The sequence below is a fragment of the Anabrus simplex genome, chromosome 7, assembly GCF_040414725.1.
Source record: "Anabrus simplex isolate iqAnaSimp1 chromosome 7, ASM4041472v1, whole genome shotgun sequence".
Taxonomy (NCBI): Eukaryota; Metazoa; Arthropoda; class Insecta; order Orthoptera; family Tettigoniidae; genus Anabrus; species Anabrus simplex.
In genome coordinates, this window is record NC_090271.1 from 120617149 (window position 1) to 120638037 (window position 20889).

Genomic DNA, 20889 nt, shown 5'->3' on the forward strand with positions numbered 1-20889 from the left:
ACAATTTTTAAGCAAGCATTATACATTTCAAGCTAAGAAATCAATAAGAAATACTTCAGAACTAATTAAGCAACTAGAAAATTTCAAATTACAGGCACATCATACCATGCATTCATTCGATATCACCAATATGTACGCCAACATCAAACCTGAAAAAGTTATACCAATCGTTCTAAAAAATTTGCGCACTCACAGCAAACTTAGTCAACTTGAAATAGACGATTTCATACTAATCTTGAAGTTCCTAACTAACAATAATTATTTCATTTTCAACAAAGTAATTTATAAACAGGACGGACTAGCAATGGGTTCGCCGGCATCAGGTATCTTAGCTAACATTTATATAGATTTTCTGGAACACACTAAAATCATAAATAATAAGACATTCAATAATATAGCCTTCTGGGCCAGATTTATAGATGATACATTTATAATAATGGATCAACGCACTACCGACGCCCCTTCCACCTTAATACATCTCAACAACATCGATAATGACATAAAATTCACAATAGAATCTGAAAGCAATAAAACCCTAAATTTTTTAGATCTAACCATTACCAGGCGCCCATCCTCTTTTGAATATAAAATCTACAGAAAACCGACACATACAGCCACGACCATCAAACACGATTCTGAACATCCTCCTAGTCATAAAAGAGCTACATACAATAATTTAATACAGAGAGCATTTAATGTACCCATGTCCAATATAGAACGTAAAAAAGAACTCAACACTATACGCAAAATCGCATCTTATAATGGCTACAACAAATGTTTTATAGAACGCATAATAAATAAATTTAAACATCAACCCAATACTAAATTACAAAAGAAACACCCAAAACAAAAACATATGCTACTTTTACTTTTAACTCTGACATTTTCCGTTTAACCAATATTTTTAAAAAAAGAAATGTCAATATTGCCTTCAAAACCAATAATAGAAATTTAGATATTTTTTACAACTCCAAATCGGTTAATATACAAAACCCGTTCGATAGATCAGGTGTATATAGGTTTCATTGCAACGACTGTACCAGTGTTTACCTTGGACAGACTGGGAGATCATTTAATATCGGATACAATGAACATGTCAATGCCATAAAATATAGAAAATTTTCGGCAATAGGTCAGCACATACAGGAATACAAACACAATTTTTACGGTATCAACAAGGACTTGGACATCATCGAAACAATAAATAAAGGCCCACTCCTAGACCTAACAGAGCAATGTTACATTACTTTAGATCAATATTACAATCCCAATTACAATCTAAATGATATTTCGGAAAAACCTACAATTTTATTTGACATGCTTATTTCACTGATTAACAGTTTAAAAATTCCTAAAAATCAATCAGTATATAAAATATTACGTAGCGCGCTAGCCTACTATCCCCGGCAAAGCCCACGCCCCCCTGACACACAGGCACACGCGAACGCAACCTCTCCTGCGTCCCCAACCTTACAGCTGAGCCGGCTGGTTGGCGTTTGACATTCAGCAGTTGTTCCTCACTCTCTCTGCACGCTGTTACATTCAACCTGAGGTGAGTTTCATATCTTCAATTCTTTTCTATAGTACCGCGTATCGTTCTCAATAACTCATACTCATTTCACTATTTCCTTTTTTAGGTCCGTACTGGTTCGAGATTAACACTATTTACGGCCCATTTCCATCTGGCACATAAAATAATATTCAAGATCTTAACCATAGTTTCGGCCTCAGCCACACAGTTATTTACATTGGAAAATACTAGAAGCAAGGTTCAAATACTCAAACAAGGAAAAACACATCAGAATCTGCTACTCCTTACATAGTCAAACAGACTGTTGTGTCAATAAGTCTTAAGGAAGAAGAACCTGTATTTATTATCTAAAACAGTACAAGTCACATATTATGAAGAACTAAGAAACTGTGCTTAAAAAATGACAGAGGTTTTTATAGAATCATTCATCAATTTTATAGAAAATTTCCTGTGTATCAACTATATCAAACCATAGTCTTTTTTTTTTTTTGCTAGTTGCTTTACGTCGCACCGACACAGATAGGTCTTATGGCGACGCTGGGACAGGAAATGGCTAGGAGTGGGAAGGAAGCGGCCGTGGCCTTAATTAAGGTACAGCCCCAGCATTTGCCTGTTGTGAAAATGGGAAACCACGGAAAACCATTTTCAGGGCCGCCGATAGTGGGGTTCGAACCTACTATCTCCCGAATACTGGATACTGGCCGCAATTAAGCGACTGCAGCTATCGAGCTCGGTCATAGTCTTTTTAAGCACCTAAAAAAAAAAACAATTCTAGACGCACCAAATAATACTATATTTTTTAAAAAGACATGTTACTTGTATAACATAAAAAAAAGAAGGTTAATACTAACTAGCCAATTTTAATATTTTCCATGTAAAATAGGACTTGTTGTTTTAAAACTGTGGTTTAAATGGCAAAAATAGATTCTTTTATCAATTTTACATGATTCTATTGTACATAAGCTACACCAAATCATAGACTTTTCCAATTATATATAAAAAATAATTTTAGATGCACTAAATAATATTGTATTTTTCAAAAAAAGACATGTTATTTGTATAGTACAATGGGCCTATGCTATTTAGCTATATTTTTAATGTTTTTCATGTAAGAATAGGACTTGCTATTGCATATTTTTAAATTTTTGAATGTTCCTTGCTATAAAAAACTCAATGGCTGATGATGGCATAGTGGATTGCCGAAACCGGTCCCAAAGATGTATTTTATGAAAAGTTAAATAAATATGTGATGTTCTAAATAGACCATTACGATAACGTATTGAATAGGTGGAACCTTTAGCTTTACTAAGCATTGTAAAAACACTATGGTCTGTCTAAGTTGAAATAATAAGATCTTCTTCATGGGCTTTTCCTCAATTTACTGGAATTGGCAATTGATGTGGATTCTGTCCAGTTTTACAGTTGGATGTCCTTCCTGATCCCAACCCTATGGGGAGGGATCTACTTGTTATCGCATTTCTATGGTGGTTGGTAGTGTGATGTATAGGTGAAGAGAAGAGTCCCCCAGTTAGAGGAATTAACCATTCGCAGTTAAAATTTCAAGCCTGACCAGGAAAAAAATCCAGGGCCCTCTGAACCAAAGGCCAGTACCCTGACCATTCAGCCAAGGAAATGGACAAGTTGAAATGATCAGGTCACCAGTTCCAATTTCCTGTGTGCAGTCTGGCATTTAGTCTTCGTATGTCATATTTTTATTTTCCCTGATCTTTCCCCAGTTACTTAGGGTTGGAATTGTTTAAGTGGATTAAACCCAGTTTTATGGCTGGATGACTTTCCTGATACAAATGCTATTTGGAGGAATGAATTCCATATTGTGTGTTACTGTGGTGGTTGATAGCACGGTGTGTTGTTTGTAACACGGGCTAAACATGCTGAGATCTGTATGAAGAGAATGTCTCGTGATGCAAGTCTCCAGTCTTTATGGCATTATAGACGCCAAGATCTGTTATAATGCTGAATATGGCATCTGATCCTGTAGCAGAAGAGATGGTTGCTGTAAGGATAGAATTCGGTGTTTGATGAAAAATTGATGAAAAAAACTAAGAATGTGGTGTAAAAACTGGCTTCCTAAAATAAATTACTCTCACATTTCACTTTTGAAGGAGTCAGGGGTTACTGTTCCTAAGGTAAAGAGGTGACTGAAGTACCAGAGAGTAGGAACGAATACATCATCAGAAGAAGTTCCCATTTCCTTGGACTTGTGAATTTCATTCTGTTTGCACCAAAATGCAAGCTGGATATTATGAATTTTCTTCAGTACAAGTCTCTTTATCTATTTAAGGAAAACACGTCTGACAAAATGTGACCAAATTTTCATATGCATCATTTATGGCACATTAACCATAATAACTGTTGTATCATTTGTAGAATTTTAGGTAGGAATTTATGAATTCTTCCCAAAATACATGCTCAGATATTTCTCTTATCACATATCAATGAAATACTCCAGAAGCACTGTCATTCATGTGAAACTTGCCTAAAGATGTGCAGACTTGTTGAAACTTGTATCATGTTCCTTTAGTATTGGTTTCTTGCCCAGAACGTAAAACCAGATACCTGCTCCGTTGCATCATGGTACCCCATGAGACCACCAGTCGTCACCAAACTTCACATGATAGAATTGGTATCATATACATGTTTCCTGAGAAAGTCTCTTGATACAAATCTTGACATGTGAGGCCCGGGTAAGTGAGGATGTGTACGGAGATGAGCAGAAACATCTGGCCCCCAAACTAAAGGAACTGACGTGGCTGAAGTCCATGGCTTGCCCGGAAATCAAACCGGGAGCACTCTGAACCAAAGGCCACTACACTGACAATTCAGGCAAGGATCAGGACTTCTTTGATTATATCATCAAACACAAATACTGAATTTCTCTCCCCTACTGACATCACATTAGTCATACCTTTATGTCATATCTTTCTTTTCCCTGATAACGCTTTTAATGCTCTGTGCTTAATGCTCCTTTAATTATTATCAGTACTAAGCAGTATTGGAATGCTGCAATTTTCCCTTGAAAACAAAATCCTTAATTGCCCAAAATGAATCTACTAGCATGAGTTTCTTGAACTTAAATATGAACTAACTGTGCCAGGGTTCAATTCTGCTTCCTTGAGCAGAGCAGGTGAATATGCCAGTCAACAAAAGATCAAAGACACCTTAGTGACAGTTTAAGCTGTCAGGCAAGCATTTGGTGAAAGAATCAATATGATAAATGTGTGTCACTCACAGAATATTCTAATCAGCCCCACAGAACATAATACAATTAAGCTTGTCCAGTGATTCAAGGCAGAGAAAGATGAGTGAAACACAATATGCCAATTGTGTACATGTACATGATGTGGTGATATCTGCTAGAAGTAACGAGGCACTTACAACTGCCTTGAGGGAGTTGAAAGATGTGGCTGGGTCCTTGGGCTTGGAGATAAGTGAGGCTAAATCTAAATATATGGTAACAGAGAGAAATGGAAGGAACACTGAAAAACTCCAAGTGGATGGTTACACCTTTGAAGCAGTAGATAGCTTCACATATCTTGGCTCAGTAATAACATCAGAAAATAAAGTTGAGACAGATATTGTAAATCGAATTAAGGCTGCCAACAGATCCTACAGGGCACTGAATCCCCTTCTGAGAAGTAAAAACTTAAGCAGGAAATTAAAACTGACTCTCTACAAAACAATAATTAAACCAGTGCTTATGTATGGGAGTGAGGCATGGGTATTGACTGAGGCCACAGAGAGGAGATTAAATGTGTGGGAAAGGAAAGTACTGAGGAAGATATTTGGACCGGTGAAGGAAGGAGATTTATGGAGAATCAGAACAAATGAAGAAATAAGATTATTGTATAAGGAGCCGGACTTGGTGACATCAATCAAAATGAGACGAATTGGATGGCTGGGGCATGTACAACGGATGGAGGAGGGAAGACTTCCAAGGAAAGCACTGACAGGACACCCTGGGGGCAGGAGAAGGAGAGGTCGGCCCCGGATGAGATGGCTGGAGGATGTGAAGACTGATCTGAGGACCGTTGGAGTCAGGAGGTGGCGTAGGCGTGCTGAAGACCGGGACGACTGGAGAGCTGTGGTCAAGGAGGCCAAGGTCCTTAAAGGACCGTAGAGCCATGGAGTAAGTAAGTAAGTAAGTACATGAAACTTGAGGATTAAAACATACTTTCCAACAAAAAGAAAGACACAGGTTTCTGTGAGATAGGAATGGTGTTATTGGATTAAGAAATAAGTAAGGTTTTCATATTTACATAATAACTAGCAGTGAATATTTGAGAGAGTTGTCATATTTTGTGGTTGTTTTAGTACTTACTGTATACACATGGTGCTTTGTAGGTTCTTTAATGACCGAACATGGCATGAACCACAGTATCAAGTTTATTTCAGAATGATTGTTAATACTTCTCCCTTTCACATCATTCATTTGTCAATGGGCCTGCTGAGTCGGAAGAACTTCTTCCTTGTTTGTTTGTTTGTTTGTTTATCTGTTACATTGTTTGAAATTCCTTCATACTGCAAATAAATACAGTACACTGTTTGATTAGAGCCAAGGAAATATCAGAACATCAACAGCTAAATTTTACGTAAACTTATTATGCAAACATTTTGAACAACTGACTCTTCTGAGGCTTGCTTAAAGATGGACAAAGTTGTGGGCATAAACCAGTTATCGTGGTGGGGTCATGTAAGATGGATAGAGGAGGATAGGTTACCTAGGAGAATACCGGTAATAGACTCAAATATGGAGAGGAAGAGAAGCAGAGGGAGACCAAGACAACAGGTCAATGACCTTTACTTTCATCCCACCGCGATTGGGAGGTGGCGGTGTTAGAATGAAGAAGTATACAATGAAACGAATGAAGTGTAAGGAAGATCTGGGTAGGATGGGAGAGGTGGTTTTGGTGGCAGCAGTGATAACTGTGCTACTGGTTATAGGGGGTGTGGAATTAAACCCCGGCCCAAATACTAGTGGCAACAACAGCTGGGATGATGCAGAAGTGATCAAGGAGGTAGAGAAAGAAGCCTGCCCATTTGAGCAGATTAAAGAGATGATAAAAGACCAATCTAAAGAGTTAAAAAATATGAGGAAATCGATACAAAAAAATACAGAAGAATCAATGACCAAGGTGGGAAGCAATGAGAAAGAAATTGTGATGCTAAGAGAGAAAGTAAAGAATTTGGAAGAGGATGTGTCAAAACTGAAGAAAGAAGCAGAAACTAGCAGTAAGGAATGTATGAAGAAATGTACACTGACTGAGCAAATGTCATGGGATAGCGGAGCACTGATGCGCAAGTGTGTTGTCTGTGCACCACATGTCCCCTGTGCCAGCGGCAGTTGTATAGGAGACCTTGTAAGCAGTGGCTGTGCATGTGACAGGTGTAACATGGAACGTCGTCGTGAGCTGACACCATTCGAACGGGGTACAGTGGTCAGTGCCCGACGGATGGGAAGTGCAATTTCGGAAGTGGTGCGGGAATTCGGCTTCACACGATCAACCGTGTCCAGGGTGTATCGTGAGTGGTTGAATGCGGGTGTTACCATCCACAACAGACGAACGACTGGCCATCCAACCACCCTCGATGACCGTGACCGGCAACATCTGAGACGGATGGTCAATAGTGACAGACGGACAACCGTGCAACAAATCACGGCTCAATTCAACAAAGGCCGTGCTAGACATGTCTCCCGGCGGACAATCCATAGGAACATGGGTTCTATGGGGTATGGGAGCCGGCGCCACTGTTAACCCAATGTCATCGGGCACAACGACGCGCATTTGTCGCCAGTCACCAGGGATGGACACTGGAACAATGGCGTAACATGATATGGTCTATCTGAGCTACTCTTTTAATTGGGTATTCAATTAATTCCAACACTCTGTCAATATTGTCTTCCCTCAAGGCAACTTCCCAGCCACACCTAATTGATTGTAGCTAGTTTTCTATAAGAGCATCCAATTCCCGTTTTGCGTTACCTGTCCATTTATATTTAATGTAACTTCTACCCAGCAATACTGAAATATTTTATTTCAACATTTATATTATCTTGTATCAACTAGTAGCTTGTTCTTAACTCTGAGAGACGTAGCTCTATCATATAAAGCTGTGACATGACTAAACTGGAAGGAAATGACGTTAAAAGGCCAATTTCTCTAAAATATGACCAAAAAATCTACCAAACTTTAAAAAAAAAAGTGCAAAAAGATGCAAAATAAAAATGACATATTTGAAGACGGGTGGCCCGGCCAGAGTTTGTATGTACTTCAGCATTGTTTTGGACAGCTCAGTAAAAATACGACATGTAATCAACATCCGGGCCCTAGTCATAAATAATTAGCAGTTTAAAAAACCTTACAAACAGCAAAGGAAACAAATGATGTAGAATTATCTTAATTGTTTTCCTTCAAAACAAAGTAGTTAACCGTGCCCACAACTCACACAGTACGAAACTTTACTCTTGATGTCTTAAGATATACAGTATTTTTGCAAATGAATTTAAAAGCTTGTTTTAAAAGCTTTATAGACAGGATTAATTTTTGGCAGCCTTCATAAATTTGAAGCCCCGATGCCAGCCAGGTGCATTTCACACCAGCCTAAATACAATCCTGTATATAAAAGGGCTCCTCCTCCTCCTCACTGTACTTTCTTACTTTTCTATTTTGCATTATATGGCTCAAAATATAAATATAACCATGCAACTGATATAGCAAAGTGCAGCAATTGTACAGACATACAAATCCAAGAATTGAGCTGTGAAAACTATTGTAAGCATAAATAGTATGAAAGTTAATTTGGTAACAGTTTTATCTTACCTACAATAAGTGCTGCCATCTATCTCATCCAATATAAAATTCTTGAATTACAAAAATTGTATTAATCAAGAGAAGTTGTAGATGTTAAACAGACCTCACGAGTAGCCCTAATATATATACTTGCATTGGTAATCATCATTTAGTACAGTCTCCAGCCATGGGCACCCATATGACAGTTTCTAGAGGGGGGGCCCAGACCTGGGGGTACATAGTAATTTTAATATTTTGGAAGACAAATGGCAATTTGTATTCTGCGGTAGAATAACCCACGGTATCCGCTGCCTGTTGGTGGTGGACGGTACTACTGCTTTTACGTAATACTGACCTTAAAATAATTTTCTTGAAAGGAAAACACCTGACTACGCTAGATTTTTGCCTTTCCCTGAGAGCTAGAGGGGGGCCGCGGCCCCACCTTGCCCCCGGGTATGGGTGCCCTTGTCTCCAGCCACTGACCAGATCTGTTGCACTGGTAATCACTAGGGTTCGAAATGTTAAGGAAATGTCATTTTTTTCCTCGTCATCTGTTTGGACTATTTGTTGGAATTAAGGCATGAATTGGAAATTTCCGAGCTTATTTAGCCTTATTTCATAGGACATATAAATGCATATTTTATCATTTCTTATTGTTTTGGACCAAGCTCGATAGCTGTAGTCGCTTAAGTGCGGCCAGTATCCAGTAATCGGGAGATAGTGGCTTCGATCCCCACTGTCGGCAGCCCTGAAGATGGTTTTCTGTGGTTTCCCATTTTCACACCATACAAATGCCGGGACGGTACCTTAATTAAGGCCACAGCCGCTTCCTTCCAATTCCTAGGCCTTTCCTATCCCATCGTCACCCTAAGACATATCTGTGTCGGTGCGACGTAAAGCAAATTGAAAAAAAAAATTGTTTTGGTCATTTTAGTTGTTTAAGGTTATATTTTGATTATATTTTGCACAGAAAAATGTAATGTACTTTGCATGTGATATCTGATGTTGCACATTTGTGGCGTCAAAAGAAGAACAGTCGACGCTTTTGGTATCTCATCTGAGTATTCATTACTAATTTTAGAATAATTTCCTTTAGAGCAAGATTTCCAGTGTGAGTGTTTATGCCCGTAGGAATGTCACCCTTGTTAAGAGACGAGGAAATACTACAAGGGCTTCTGTCTTAGCACTTGTGTTTCACGGCCATTTCACACAGTGCCTAAATTAGCTTTCTCCCCTCACCTCTCTACAAAATGTAAAAAGAGATAATTTTCACGGATTCATAGTTACATTAGCAGTAACAGAGCTGACATAAGGATACCTGTAGAAGGTGTAGTGAAAGTGTTATATCAAGGAATTGCGTTAAAGAGCTAGGGAATGATTGCTTCTCTACAGAAGGAAAAATCCTTTTCTGCAAAGTGTGTGAAGTAAGTGCTATAAAGCATTTTAATATCCAGCAAGCATAGTGACACTGCCAGACTCAAAAATGCTGAGATGAATGAGGAATAAAAAGTATGTATTTTTTATTTTCCTTCAGTGGTTAGCAGAAGTACCGATATGGTCTCTGTCACCACTGCGAAAGACTGCCATAATAATTATAACATCTTCGGTTTTGACCAGAGCTTCAAGATCGATAATGAATTTATGATAAAGACAAGTGGAATTAAGTTAAAAGAATTACTAAGGAAATTAACTGAAGTAGTGGAGTAAGACTGTATAATGAATTGTATTTTTAATATGAAAGAACTGATGTCAAAAATTATTTGTTGGAAGTGCGTATGTTTGGTCATATTTTCAATGTTTAGGGTCATACTTAACTATTTTTATGAACATATTTGCCTGTATATTTAGACATTTTTAGGTCCTAAACATCCCAACCCTAGTAATCACTCGGTCAATTTGTAACGTTAGCTATTGATAATTTGTTATTTTAAGGGTCCAACATCGAGGATATCAACCAATTTGCTACTGAGCGAATGTAGTTTATTCTATAATTAATTAATGAATTTACTTTCAATCTGTAAGAATTTTTACTGTACTGTTACATTTTTCAGACAACTGTAGCCATTATTTTATATTTTGGTTGTTAAATAAGAAAGAAATATGGACATGAACAGGGAGAGGGAAGTCTTCTCTAATTCTCTTCTTAATTTTTTTTTTTTAGCACTTTCATAATTTTAACTAGTATTTAAATATTAACTTACTAGATGGCACAGTTCTAGTTACAATAGATACACTAGATGTTGTTGTGTTCACTACATATACAGGTGACTGACTACTGGAGCTGAAACTTGGCTTTGGGAGTATTTTTGCAGTACTGCTAATGCTTGTCACAGGTAAAAGTTTCACACCAGCTGGAACAAAAAGAAAATATTCTGACTTATTACCAATAAAATAATTCAACCATTTTCAGAATAAATCATGGAATCTAACATGTAATATCTGTCTAAAAGTGACATATTTAATTATACTCAAAACACTCATAGTACAATCAATCAATCAATCAATCAATCAATCAATCAATCAATCAATCAATCAATCAATCAATCAATCAATCAATCAATCAATCGATCGATCGATCAATCAATCAATCATCTGCATTTAGGGCTGCCACCCAGGTGGCAGATTCCCTATCAACTGTTTACCTAGCATTTTCTTCAATGTTTTCAAAGAACTTGAAAATTTGTTGAACATTTCCCTTGATAATTTATTTCAGTCCCTTACTCCTCATCCTGTAAATGAATATTTTCCCCAATCTGTCCTCTTGAATTCCAAATTTATCTTCATGGTATGATCTTTCCTACTTTTAAAAGCCCCACTCCAGCTTATTTGTCTACTAATGTCATTCCACACCATCTCTCTACTTACAGTTCGAAAGATACCACATAGACGACATCTTGTCTCCTAACTCCCAATTCTTCCCAACCCAAAGTTTGCAACATTTTCATAACACTACTCCTTTGTCGGAAATCACCCAGAACAAATTGCGCTGCTTTCCTTTGGATCTCTTCCCGTTCTTGTATAAAGTAGTCCTGGTTGTGAGTCCAATACACTGGAAACATACTTTAACTGGGGTCTTACCAGTGACTTATAAACCCTATCCTTTATATCCTTACTACAACCCCTAAATACTCCCATAACCATGTGAAGAGATCTGTAACCTTTCTTAACAACCTTGTTAATATGATTACCCCAGTGAAGATCATTCTTTATATTAAAACCTACGTACTTACATTAATAATACCAATTCACAACAACAGTCATTTTACAAATCACCACATTTAAATTATCAACAAAGGCAGATAAGTCATAGAAAGAAATGAATAAGTGACAAATGAGGTTCTATCCAGAAGGTTAGGAACATGAACAGAAACACACATTAGGATAAACACAATTAGAAGTCAGAATGCAAAGAGGAAACAAGGATAAACATGAAAATACAAAAGAAAATGGAAGAGGTAACAGGATCTTCTTGCGTCTACCTGGCAAACTTATCCCACACTTCCCACATCAAGACTAAAGATCAATCAAGATGTCACTCAATGAATGCTGATGCCTGCCCCACTGATGAAGATGAGAAGTAGAAAGGAGCTTGCCAGAGACAATTTATGCAAAGGCGGGAATGTATGAAGCTACAGAGATTATTATCCTTGTCCTTTAGTGTTTTCATACTTATCCAGATACTTGCTGATGTACCTGTGCTTCGCCACATAATTCTACATTGTATACAGAATACTAGGTTTGGTAGTATACACGTTGTGAACAAGATTGTATTAAATTGCATAGCTCTTGACGTTACTCTAGAAACGTAACGAGGAAGTCACCAAACATATTTTTTAAAATTGTTTTATTTCTTTTGCTAGTGGCTTTTCGTTGCACCGACACAGATACGTCTTATGATGTAGATGTTGATTCCCATTGGGAACCTGAAATATTCGTACTGAATGAGTAAATTTATAATACCAATATAATGGTCCATTATTGGACATTATAAATTTTCCAGCTAACTCATTCTCGGTTGCCTGCGTTTCGCCCTCGTGTGCTAAGTTAGGCTCGTCAGTTGGAACTTAGCACACCACCCAAGACGCAAGGCTAGTGCATACCGTGGAGGCCACTGCATACGCTATTTGAAGCCACCAGCAGTGCCAATGCACTATGAGAGCTATGTCTCATTTCCAAAAATAGATGCCTGCCTAGCCATCAAACTGACGAGCCTAACTTAGCACACGAGGGCGAAACGCAGGCAACCAAGAATGAGTTAGCTGGAAAATTCATAATGTCCAATAACGGACCATTATATTGGTATTATGATACGTCTTATGGCGACGATGGGATAGGAAAGGCCTAGGAGTTGGAAGGAAGCGGCCGAAGCCTTAATTAAGGTACAGCCCCAGCATTTGCTTGATGTGAAAATGGGAAACCACGGAAAACCATCTTCATGGCTGCCGACAGTGGTATTCGAACCCACTATCTTTCGGATGCAAGTTCACAGCCGCGCGCCCCTGTTCGCACGGGCAACTCGCCCGGTAAACGTCTTTTCTCAATTATGAAGACTGGGTCAGGGAATTTTCATTGTAATGGTAGGCCTGCTTGCCTACCATCAGTCACAGTCAGGTTGGGGAGTTTTCATTATAATTAGACCTGGGATTTTAGGCTCTTAAAAAAATTAGTTTTAGGCGCCTAAAATAGGCTTTTAAAACAAGTAAATAGGCTTTTAAAAGAGAAAATAGGCACTTAAAATATGTTTTAAAAATGTGTGGATGGGCAGGAAATGGACTTCAAAATATTACAATATACACTTAAACTGTAACGTGATACTTTTTTACTTTAACAAACGTGGTATCCCTATTCTTAACCGAAATAACTGCAAAATTAAGATAGAATAAAAAAAGACATTTATCAAAAACAATATAAGAAGTCATGTGTCAAAAGGAGTTATGGATTACATGATATGTCATTAATAGTGCTGATCTAAAACCTTAATACTAAATTCACTGTACACAATTACAGCACTGTAGGCATCCAATAACGGTGTAAACGCGAATGGAGTATGTGTTTATTATTTGTGAGGAACATTCCTACAGTACTTTCATTCGTAGTTTGCTTTACAGTAGATAACAGTAATCTTCTCCAAATTTTCCACAGTCAGGCTGTGTATTTTGTCTGTTCAGATCATTTTGAAAGCAGAAGAAGAGTGCTCAACACTCACAGATGTTAGAGGGGCATAGGAAAATTTACCTACATTTTTCAATGGAGCTTCCTCGATTACAGAAAATTGCTGTTTGAGACTGTTTCTTTTTTTCCTCCGTATTTGTAATGGTGACTGGAAGAAATGAAAAAAACTGCCTGAATATACGCATGTCTCTCTGAACCCTGGAACAATCATTTAACAGCTCTTTGACAGACGACACACATGCAGAGTTGTCCGTTAAAGGCAAATTGTCTATCACAGTCATGATTTCCTCAAGATGTTCTGCATAATACAGGGCAGTTTAAAGATAAAAATTTCATTGTTCCGTATTGAAATTATTAACATTAAAAATTAAATAATTGAAGTTCAACCAATTCAATACATAAAAGAAAGAAATGTAGTAATTATATTCTTATTTAAATGGGACCGGTTTCGACCCTAGTCCAGGTCATCGTCAGCCGTAAAAACAAGTAGGCGAAATCACACAATGTTTATGAATATTGGAGAAATGGGTCAGTTTCACACTCTGTCAGGCACAAAGTCACAACACTATCAAATAATATATGAAGATTATAAATAAACTTGAAGTCGCAGACGAATAGATTTGTAGAAGCAAACCGCCAGTTCCCGGTGATCAGCGCGGCTCATTCAAGGTCATGCACTGCGGTCTCGAACGCCAAAGTAGAGTGGAGAATGTCTTGAAGGTCCAATATTTGTCTCGGTTGCGGGAAGTTAAGTACGTATATAAAAAATATACGACGCAAATCAGTATAATTGAATGAGAACTTGTGCTCCTGCTAAGTTCTTGGAAAACAGTTGACTTGAAAAAACAATTGTAAAGAGAAAAAAATGTAGTAAAAAGCGCAATATCGGAAAACTAATGAAAACTTATATGCACAGTGCGCTATTTTTTAAATTGAAAAAATTTATTAGGACATGATTGAGGTAGTCGAAGTTGGCGCAAGACAAGAGTTAAAATTTGAAAGAGGAGAACCGAAATGAAGGTCGATTGGGTTTTTTTTTTTTTTTTTAATAGAGAAGGTAAAATAAATTAACAGAGGAAGAGTGATAGTGAAAAAAGAGAAAAAAATAAAAGAGACTGAAGTTAGATGGTATTGAGGAAGGATAAGATAGGGAAAATGAAGGAGGGGTAGTTTAGGGTGGGTTAGGAGGGTGGGTTATTGGAGGTAGAAAATGTGGGTGGGAACTTTGTAAGGCATGGAAAATACAATTGGGGTTTTGGAATTTAGAATTTTTGAGAAGAAGAATTAGGAAGTCAAAAAGGATATTGGGTTTTTCAGAAATGTCGTTTAAATTGAAATTAGGGTTGAAGTACTGGTCAAGGTGGATAAAGCAATTTTCAGTAACGTTTAAGAGGGGGCCTTTGTTAATGATTTTAAGTACATTCATGTCATTGTTAATACTGGTGAAACTATGCTTGGAGTCTTGTATGTGCTGTCCTATGGCAGAGAATCTGTTGTATTTAATGGCGTTGACATGTTCAGAGTACCTGATACTAAAGTTGCGGCCAGTTTGTCCGACGTAGGAGGAATTGCAGTTGTTGCATTTGAATCTGTATACACCAGATTTAGAAAAAGCATTAGACTTATTTAGAGATTTAGAGTTGTGTAAGATATCAAGATTTCTATTGTTAGTTCTAAAAGAAATTTTCATGTTATGTTTTTTAAAAATATTAGTTATTTTATAAGCATCCTGAGTGAAAGTGAAGGTGGAAAAAGCAGCTGGTTTTATTGTGTCTTTAGATAAAGTGGTTTTTGGATGGTGTTTGAATTTGTTGATGATGCGGCTAATGAAGGAGTTGTTAAAGCCATTAAATTTAGCAATGTTGCGGATGGTGTTTAATTCATTATTTAAATCTTTTTTGGACACTACAATAAGACAAGATTCTTCGCACCCCCAAGCTCATAAACGTGCTACTTATAACAGCTTAATTTTTCGTGCCTTCAACACCCCTATGTCCAAAAAAGATTTATATAATGAATTAAACACCATCCGCAACATTCATTGATAACCACACTGGTTTTCATCCAACTTCCTCTCAACGACTGATCGCACCCTCCCTTCCAAGATGCCAGTGAATACTCTGCCTGGTATACTAATCAATGAGATACCTCGATAGTTGTTGAAATCCTTCCTATTCCCTTGCTTATAGATAGGTGCAATTACTGCTTTTGTCCAATCTGAAGGTACCTTACCTACACTCCATGCTAATCTTACTACTCTATGAAGCCATTTCATCCCTGCCTTCCCACTATACTTCACCATTTCAGGTCTAATTTAATCTATTCCTGCTGCCTTATGACAATGGAGTTTATTTACCATCCTTTCCACTTCCTCAAGCGTAATTTCACCAACATAATTTTCCTCCTCCTCATGAACTAGGCTGTTTGCAACACCACCAGAATAATTTCCTTTTACATCGAGAAGATGTTCAAAATATTCCCTCCACCTCTCCAGTGATTCCCTGGGATCTATTATGAGTTCACTTGAATTACTCAAGACACTGTTCATTTCCTTCTTCCCTCCCTTCCTAAGATTCTTTATTACTGTCCAGAAAGGTTTCCCTGGTGCTTGACCTAGCCTTTCCAGGTTATTACCAAAATCTTCCCACGACTTCTTTTTGGATTCTACAACTATTTGTGTCGCTCTGTTTCTTTCATTTACGTACAAATCCCTGTGTGCCTCGGCCCTTGTTTGGAGCCATTTCTGATAAGCCTTCTTTTTACGTTTTCAAGCTGCTCTCACTTCATCATTCCACCAAGATGTTCGCCTTTTCCCATCTTTACACACAGTTGTTCCTAGGCATTCCCTTGCTGTTTCTACTACACCATCCCTGTATGCCAGCCATTCACTTTCTATATCCTGAACCTGCTTACTGTCTACTGTTCGAAACTTCTCACTAATCATATCCATGTACTTCTGTCTAATTTCCTCGTCCTGGAGATTTTCTACCCTTATTCGTTTGCAGACAGATTTCACCTTCTCTACCCTAGGCCTAGATGAACTTAGTTCACTACAAATCAGATAGTGGTCTGTATCATTGAAAAATCTCCGGAAAACTCGTACATTCCTAACAGATTTCCTGAATTCGAAGTCGGTTAATAGTCTTATGCTTGAAGAATGTATTTGTAACTGCTAAACCCATACTAGCACAGAAGTCCAGCAAACGCTTCCCATTCCCATTAGCTTCCATATCTTCACCACATTTACCAATCACCCTTTCGTATTCTTCAGTTCTATTCCCAACTCTCGCATTGAAATCACCCATTAGCACTGTTCTATCCACGATGTCACTCAATGCTTCATAAAACTTGTCAACTTCATCCTCATCAGCACCCTCACAGGGTGAATACACAGACACAACTCTAGTCCTAATTCCTCCAACTGACAAATCTACCCACATCATATGCTCATGTACGTGCCTAACAGAAACTATGTTGCGTGCAATGGTATTGCTGATAAAGAGCCCTACCCCAGATTCTGCCCTTCCCTTTCTAACACCCGTCACGTACACTTTATAATCTCCTATCTGTTCCTTGTTATATCCCCTTACCCGAATATCACTCCTAGCACATCCAGATACATCCTCTTTGCTGACTCAGCCAATTCTACTTTCTTTCATAAGCCCCATTAATATTGATAGCTCCCCATCGAATTCCACTTTGTTCGCCAAGTTGTTTCCAAGGAGTCCCTCGCCTGTCAAATGTGAATGGGACTCCGTTACTCCCACAGGTCCGAGGCTTGCTTAAAATGTTCTGAGCTCGGTAAATTCATGAAGCAGGATGCTACCCTACTTGCACATAGTCCAAGTGAGGATCTCTCCTCTAACGGATTATAGTCCTAGCCGCCTGAGCACAAAGAGGGCCACGACTCTGAATATGTCCGAGATGCCCACTCCCATTCCATAGCAACTGGTATCCCGACTCTCAGAATCACTTACTAGGCCACTCAGCCAATGCCCATGGTTCACGATCTAGGACGTGACTACAGTAACCCACACCATGAACCATAAGCAACGAGCAAAAAAATTAAAAATTTAAATTTGATTGGTGTAAATAAATTGAAAGGTAACTCCTATGCAGTCACTGGTCATTAATTTTGCTGTGCCATTTCCTGTTGCACCATCAGTGCAGGCTACATTCGGGAAGCACATCACAGGGGAGATTCAGCCTTCATTCTCTGTCTTCGAGATCATGTAGAGCGTACGGGTTGTCCAGGAGCTCTGTGCTCCATGGGAGCTCTGGCTTCCCTTGGTGTAAGCAATCTTATATTTCCTAATGTAACTTCATTTTATTTTATTTCAAGTTTTAATGTGTCACAGGAGTTTACCCGTCAATTTTTCTATCAGAAATCAATTGTAATTTACGATGGTGTAAAGAGGTTTTACATCCATCTTCACACTGACATGAGGCAAGCTTTTTTCTAACAGTTTTGGTACCTTTAGATTAAATTTCTCAATAAGCTCCTTAGTAAGTCTGATTCATTTTAAATTATTTTCCGATGACCTGCATTTGATTTTTTGGTGAAGGTGGTTGCTTCACATTTTCAACTTGTAACTTTCTTCGAATATCGACCCACTCTGCATAGTGGACCTATTTGCCTTTACATTTAATTTCAAAAGTATTTTCCTTCAAGACTAGTATCGGCAAGAATGTAACACTGCAACTTATTTTCATAAGAATTTGTTTTTTTTGTGTGTTTATGTTACCACTAGTGTTCCTTATTTCCTTTTCTTTGATGTGTTTTATACAGACATGCCAACTTTCCAAAGTAATAAAATCAGGGGAAATTGTCAGCGAATTACAACGTATTACAACACATCACCGATGGTAGAACATACACTAATTCATTATAATTCAATACATTAACAACTCTATTTGGCCTACATATATATTTTTCATTATTTATATATGAGTACTAATTACTGGACATACCTGAACGGGAACATGTGACTTCTCATCCTTCAACATGCTGAACACATTACGACTAATTGTTGTTCAACACACCCGTAGCTAAATTAGCCCTCTTCAGAAACTCAGAACTGTTCTGTTGGAAAGGATCTAAGCTACAGGTCTGGCACTACTGCCATCACACTGTACAGTGCATTTAAGTCTCCCGTTGAGGGCCAAGTCAATGAATATTGTATTTTCACGACCACATTGTAATCGAAACCGACTTTCAACCTATTAGGTCGTGTTATGTACATTTAGATCCTTTCCAACAGCACAAAGATGGCCTAGGCCATAATAGCTCAATTGGTAGAGCAACTGACGCAAAATCGGGAGGTTGTGGGTTCGGATCCCACTGGTGTCCGGTTGGCCATTTTTGTTCTGTACTTAACATCTCTTCAACACGAACTAAATGTACGTAACAAGACCTAATAGGTTGAAAGTCGGTTTTGAGTACAATGCGAACGTGAAAATTCAATATTCAAGACACATCTGCACTTAGACTGTGCTTAGCAATTTTGTAAGTCTTCAAAGTTCCCATCTGAGAATCCTTGCTCACAATTTCACTCCTGAATAAAGTAACCAAAGGGTCCCACTGCAGCAAAATCCTATCCTTAGTGATAACCATCTAGTAGGCACATGCTTCAGAATTTTCCTGATCTCTGTGTTGTGTAAAGTCTGATATTCTCTGAACTTTTCTTTCCTCCTTGCACTCCTTTCCAGATAATAAAAGACACCAATTATACTTTCATCTACATTTACAGGCAAGCACGCCGCACCCTTCTCTGCAGCAAGATTAATTAGGTGACAAGAGCAGCATACAGGATGGGCGAGAAGTCCCCGTACCCCTGTAACTGTTTAGTGCCAAATGTTATTTAGGTTATGTTATGTATTAAGTGTCCAATATATCTCTATGTTCCCCCATCATGCTGTAAACACAGTTCTATATGCCTCCATGTTCTTTTAGACATATTTCTGAGCATGTCTGATGTTTTAGTGCGAAATGCACCCTCAACAGCATTGCATAGTTCTTCATTTGTAGCACAACGACATGCAGATACATGACTCCCCATAACGAGTTGTCAGGTGTGGTGAGGTCAAGACTTCTTGGTGGCCATTTCAAGCGAGCTGGTGTTGCTAGTGAACCACAACCTATCCACCGTCCTGGGAAATGTTCATTTAAGAACTCGCGCACTGCAACCGTATGCATTCCATGAGGCCCCTTTCCTCAAGCTGGGGTATTAACTATTTTTGTAACATGTGTAAATAATTTGTGCCATTCACAGTCCCCTCAAAAAAGTGTGGTCCAAGTATATATTGTGATGTCATCACTGCCCATATCATTACGTGAGGCAGATTCCTTTTCAGCTGAACTCTGTAATGAGGATTCTCTTTGGCCCACACGACAACATTTCTAACATGTGAGCTGTGATAAATAGCATATTCATCCGAAAACATAACCTTGGCAGGGCTCACTGCATTTAGGAATTTAGTTAACAAAGCATGACATGCTAAAACGCAGTCAGTCCGGTCCCTATACGGTAACTCATTTATGAATGTCGGTCGAAAAGGTCTGAACTTAAGGTCTTTTTTTTTTTTTTTGACATGATAGTGTATAGGCTTTTGGGCTTATGCCATGTCAAGAAAATAAGGTGAAATTCTTAAAATTCTTAACGTTTCGCAGAAAACTGTGCTCTGCGTCCTCAGAAGAAATCTTGACTGTCCACGGGAAAGGCTTCACTTTTAATTTCGGAACGTTATAATAGAAGTGGAAATGGTACGTTCATTCGCCACCAGATGGCCCCCAGGACATGACACAACGCTAGCGTTCGAAGGGGAAGATGACTGAACCATCACAATCAGACTAAGCGGTTCACATATCGTGTTTGTGTAACATATGGCAGGTGTAAGACATAGAGATAAGCCTGGAATGAAACAAAGTAACCGTGCATTGTTGCCCTCGGTATACTGAGTTCCGAAGCAAGTTTAAGCGTTGACTACATAGGAGATCATGGAATCGAAGCACAGACTACAGCACGTTTCTTCTCATATCTTCTTCCTTCCACTCCGGAGCCTGTCATTAACATTGCCCGAGACAAAAGCACGCCTGTCCCAATCGCTAAATGTTGCTTTTTGTGGTGGAGCTTTATTAAATCTTTCCTGGAATGCTCCCATAATCTGTCCCATTGTCTGCCCTGTGTGTTGTCACCCGTGCACTCACAGACTTACCATTATCCGCTCCTCAGTAGTGTAACTCTTATCACTCACATCTGCCATGGCTTCACACTAACACTAGACTGCGACAATATGTATTCCAACACTTGATTCCAACAATTAATAAGAAGTAATATAGTTACCAACCTGCATAAATAACATAGCATATGTAGCATT

The 20889-nt window shown here is 38.4% G+C and overlaps 1 protein-coding gene across 3 annotated transcripts in view; it reads right to left on the reverse strand.

Annotated features, from left to right (window-relative positions):
- Positions 1-20889, reverse strand: part of LOC136877339 (BRCA2-interacting transcriptional repressor EMSY) — a 261181-nt gene that overhangs the window by 168066 nt on the left and 72226 nt on the right. For all 3 annotated transcript variants that reach the window (XM_067151291.2, XM_067151292.2, XM_067151290.2), the window contains one exon: positions 10542-10691. In XM_067151291.2, coding sequence (XP_067007392.1) covers positions 10542-10691 — 150 coding nt within the window. The remainder of the gene's footprint in view (positions 1-10541; positions 10692-20889) is intronic.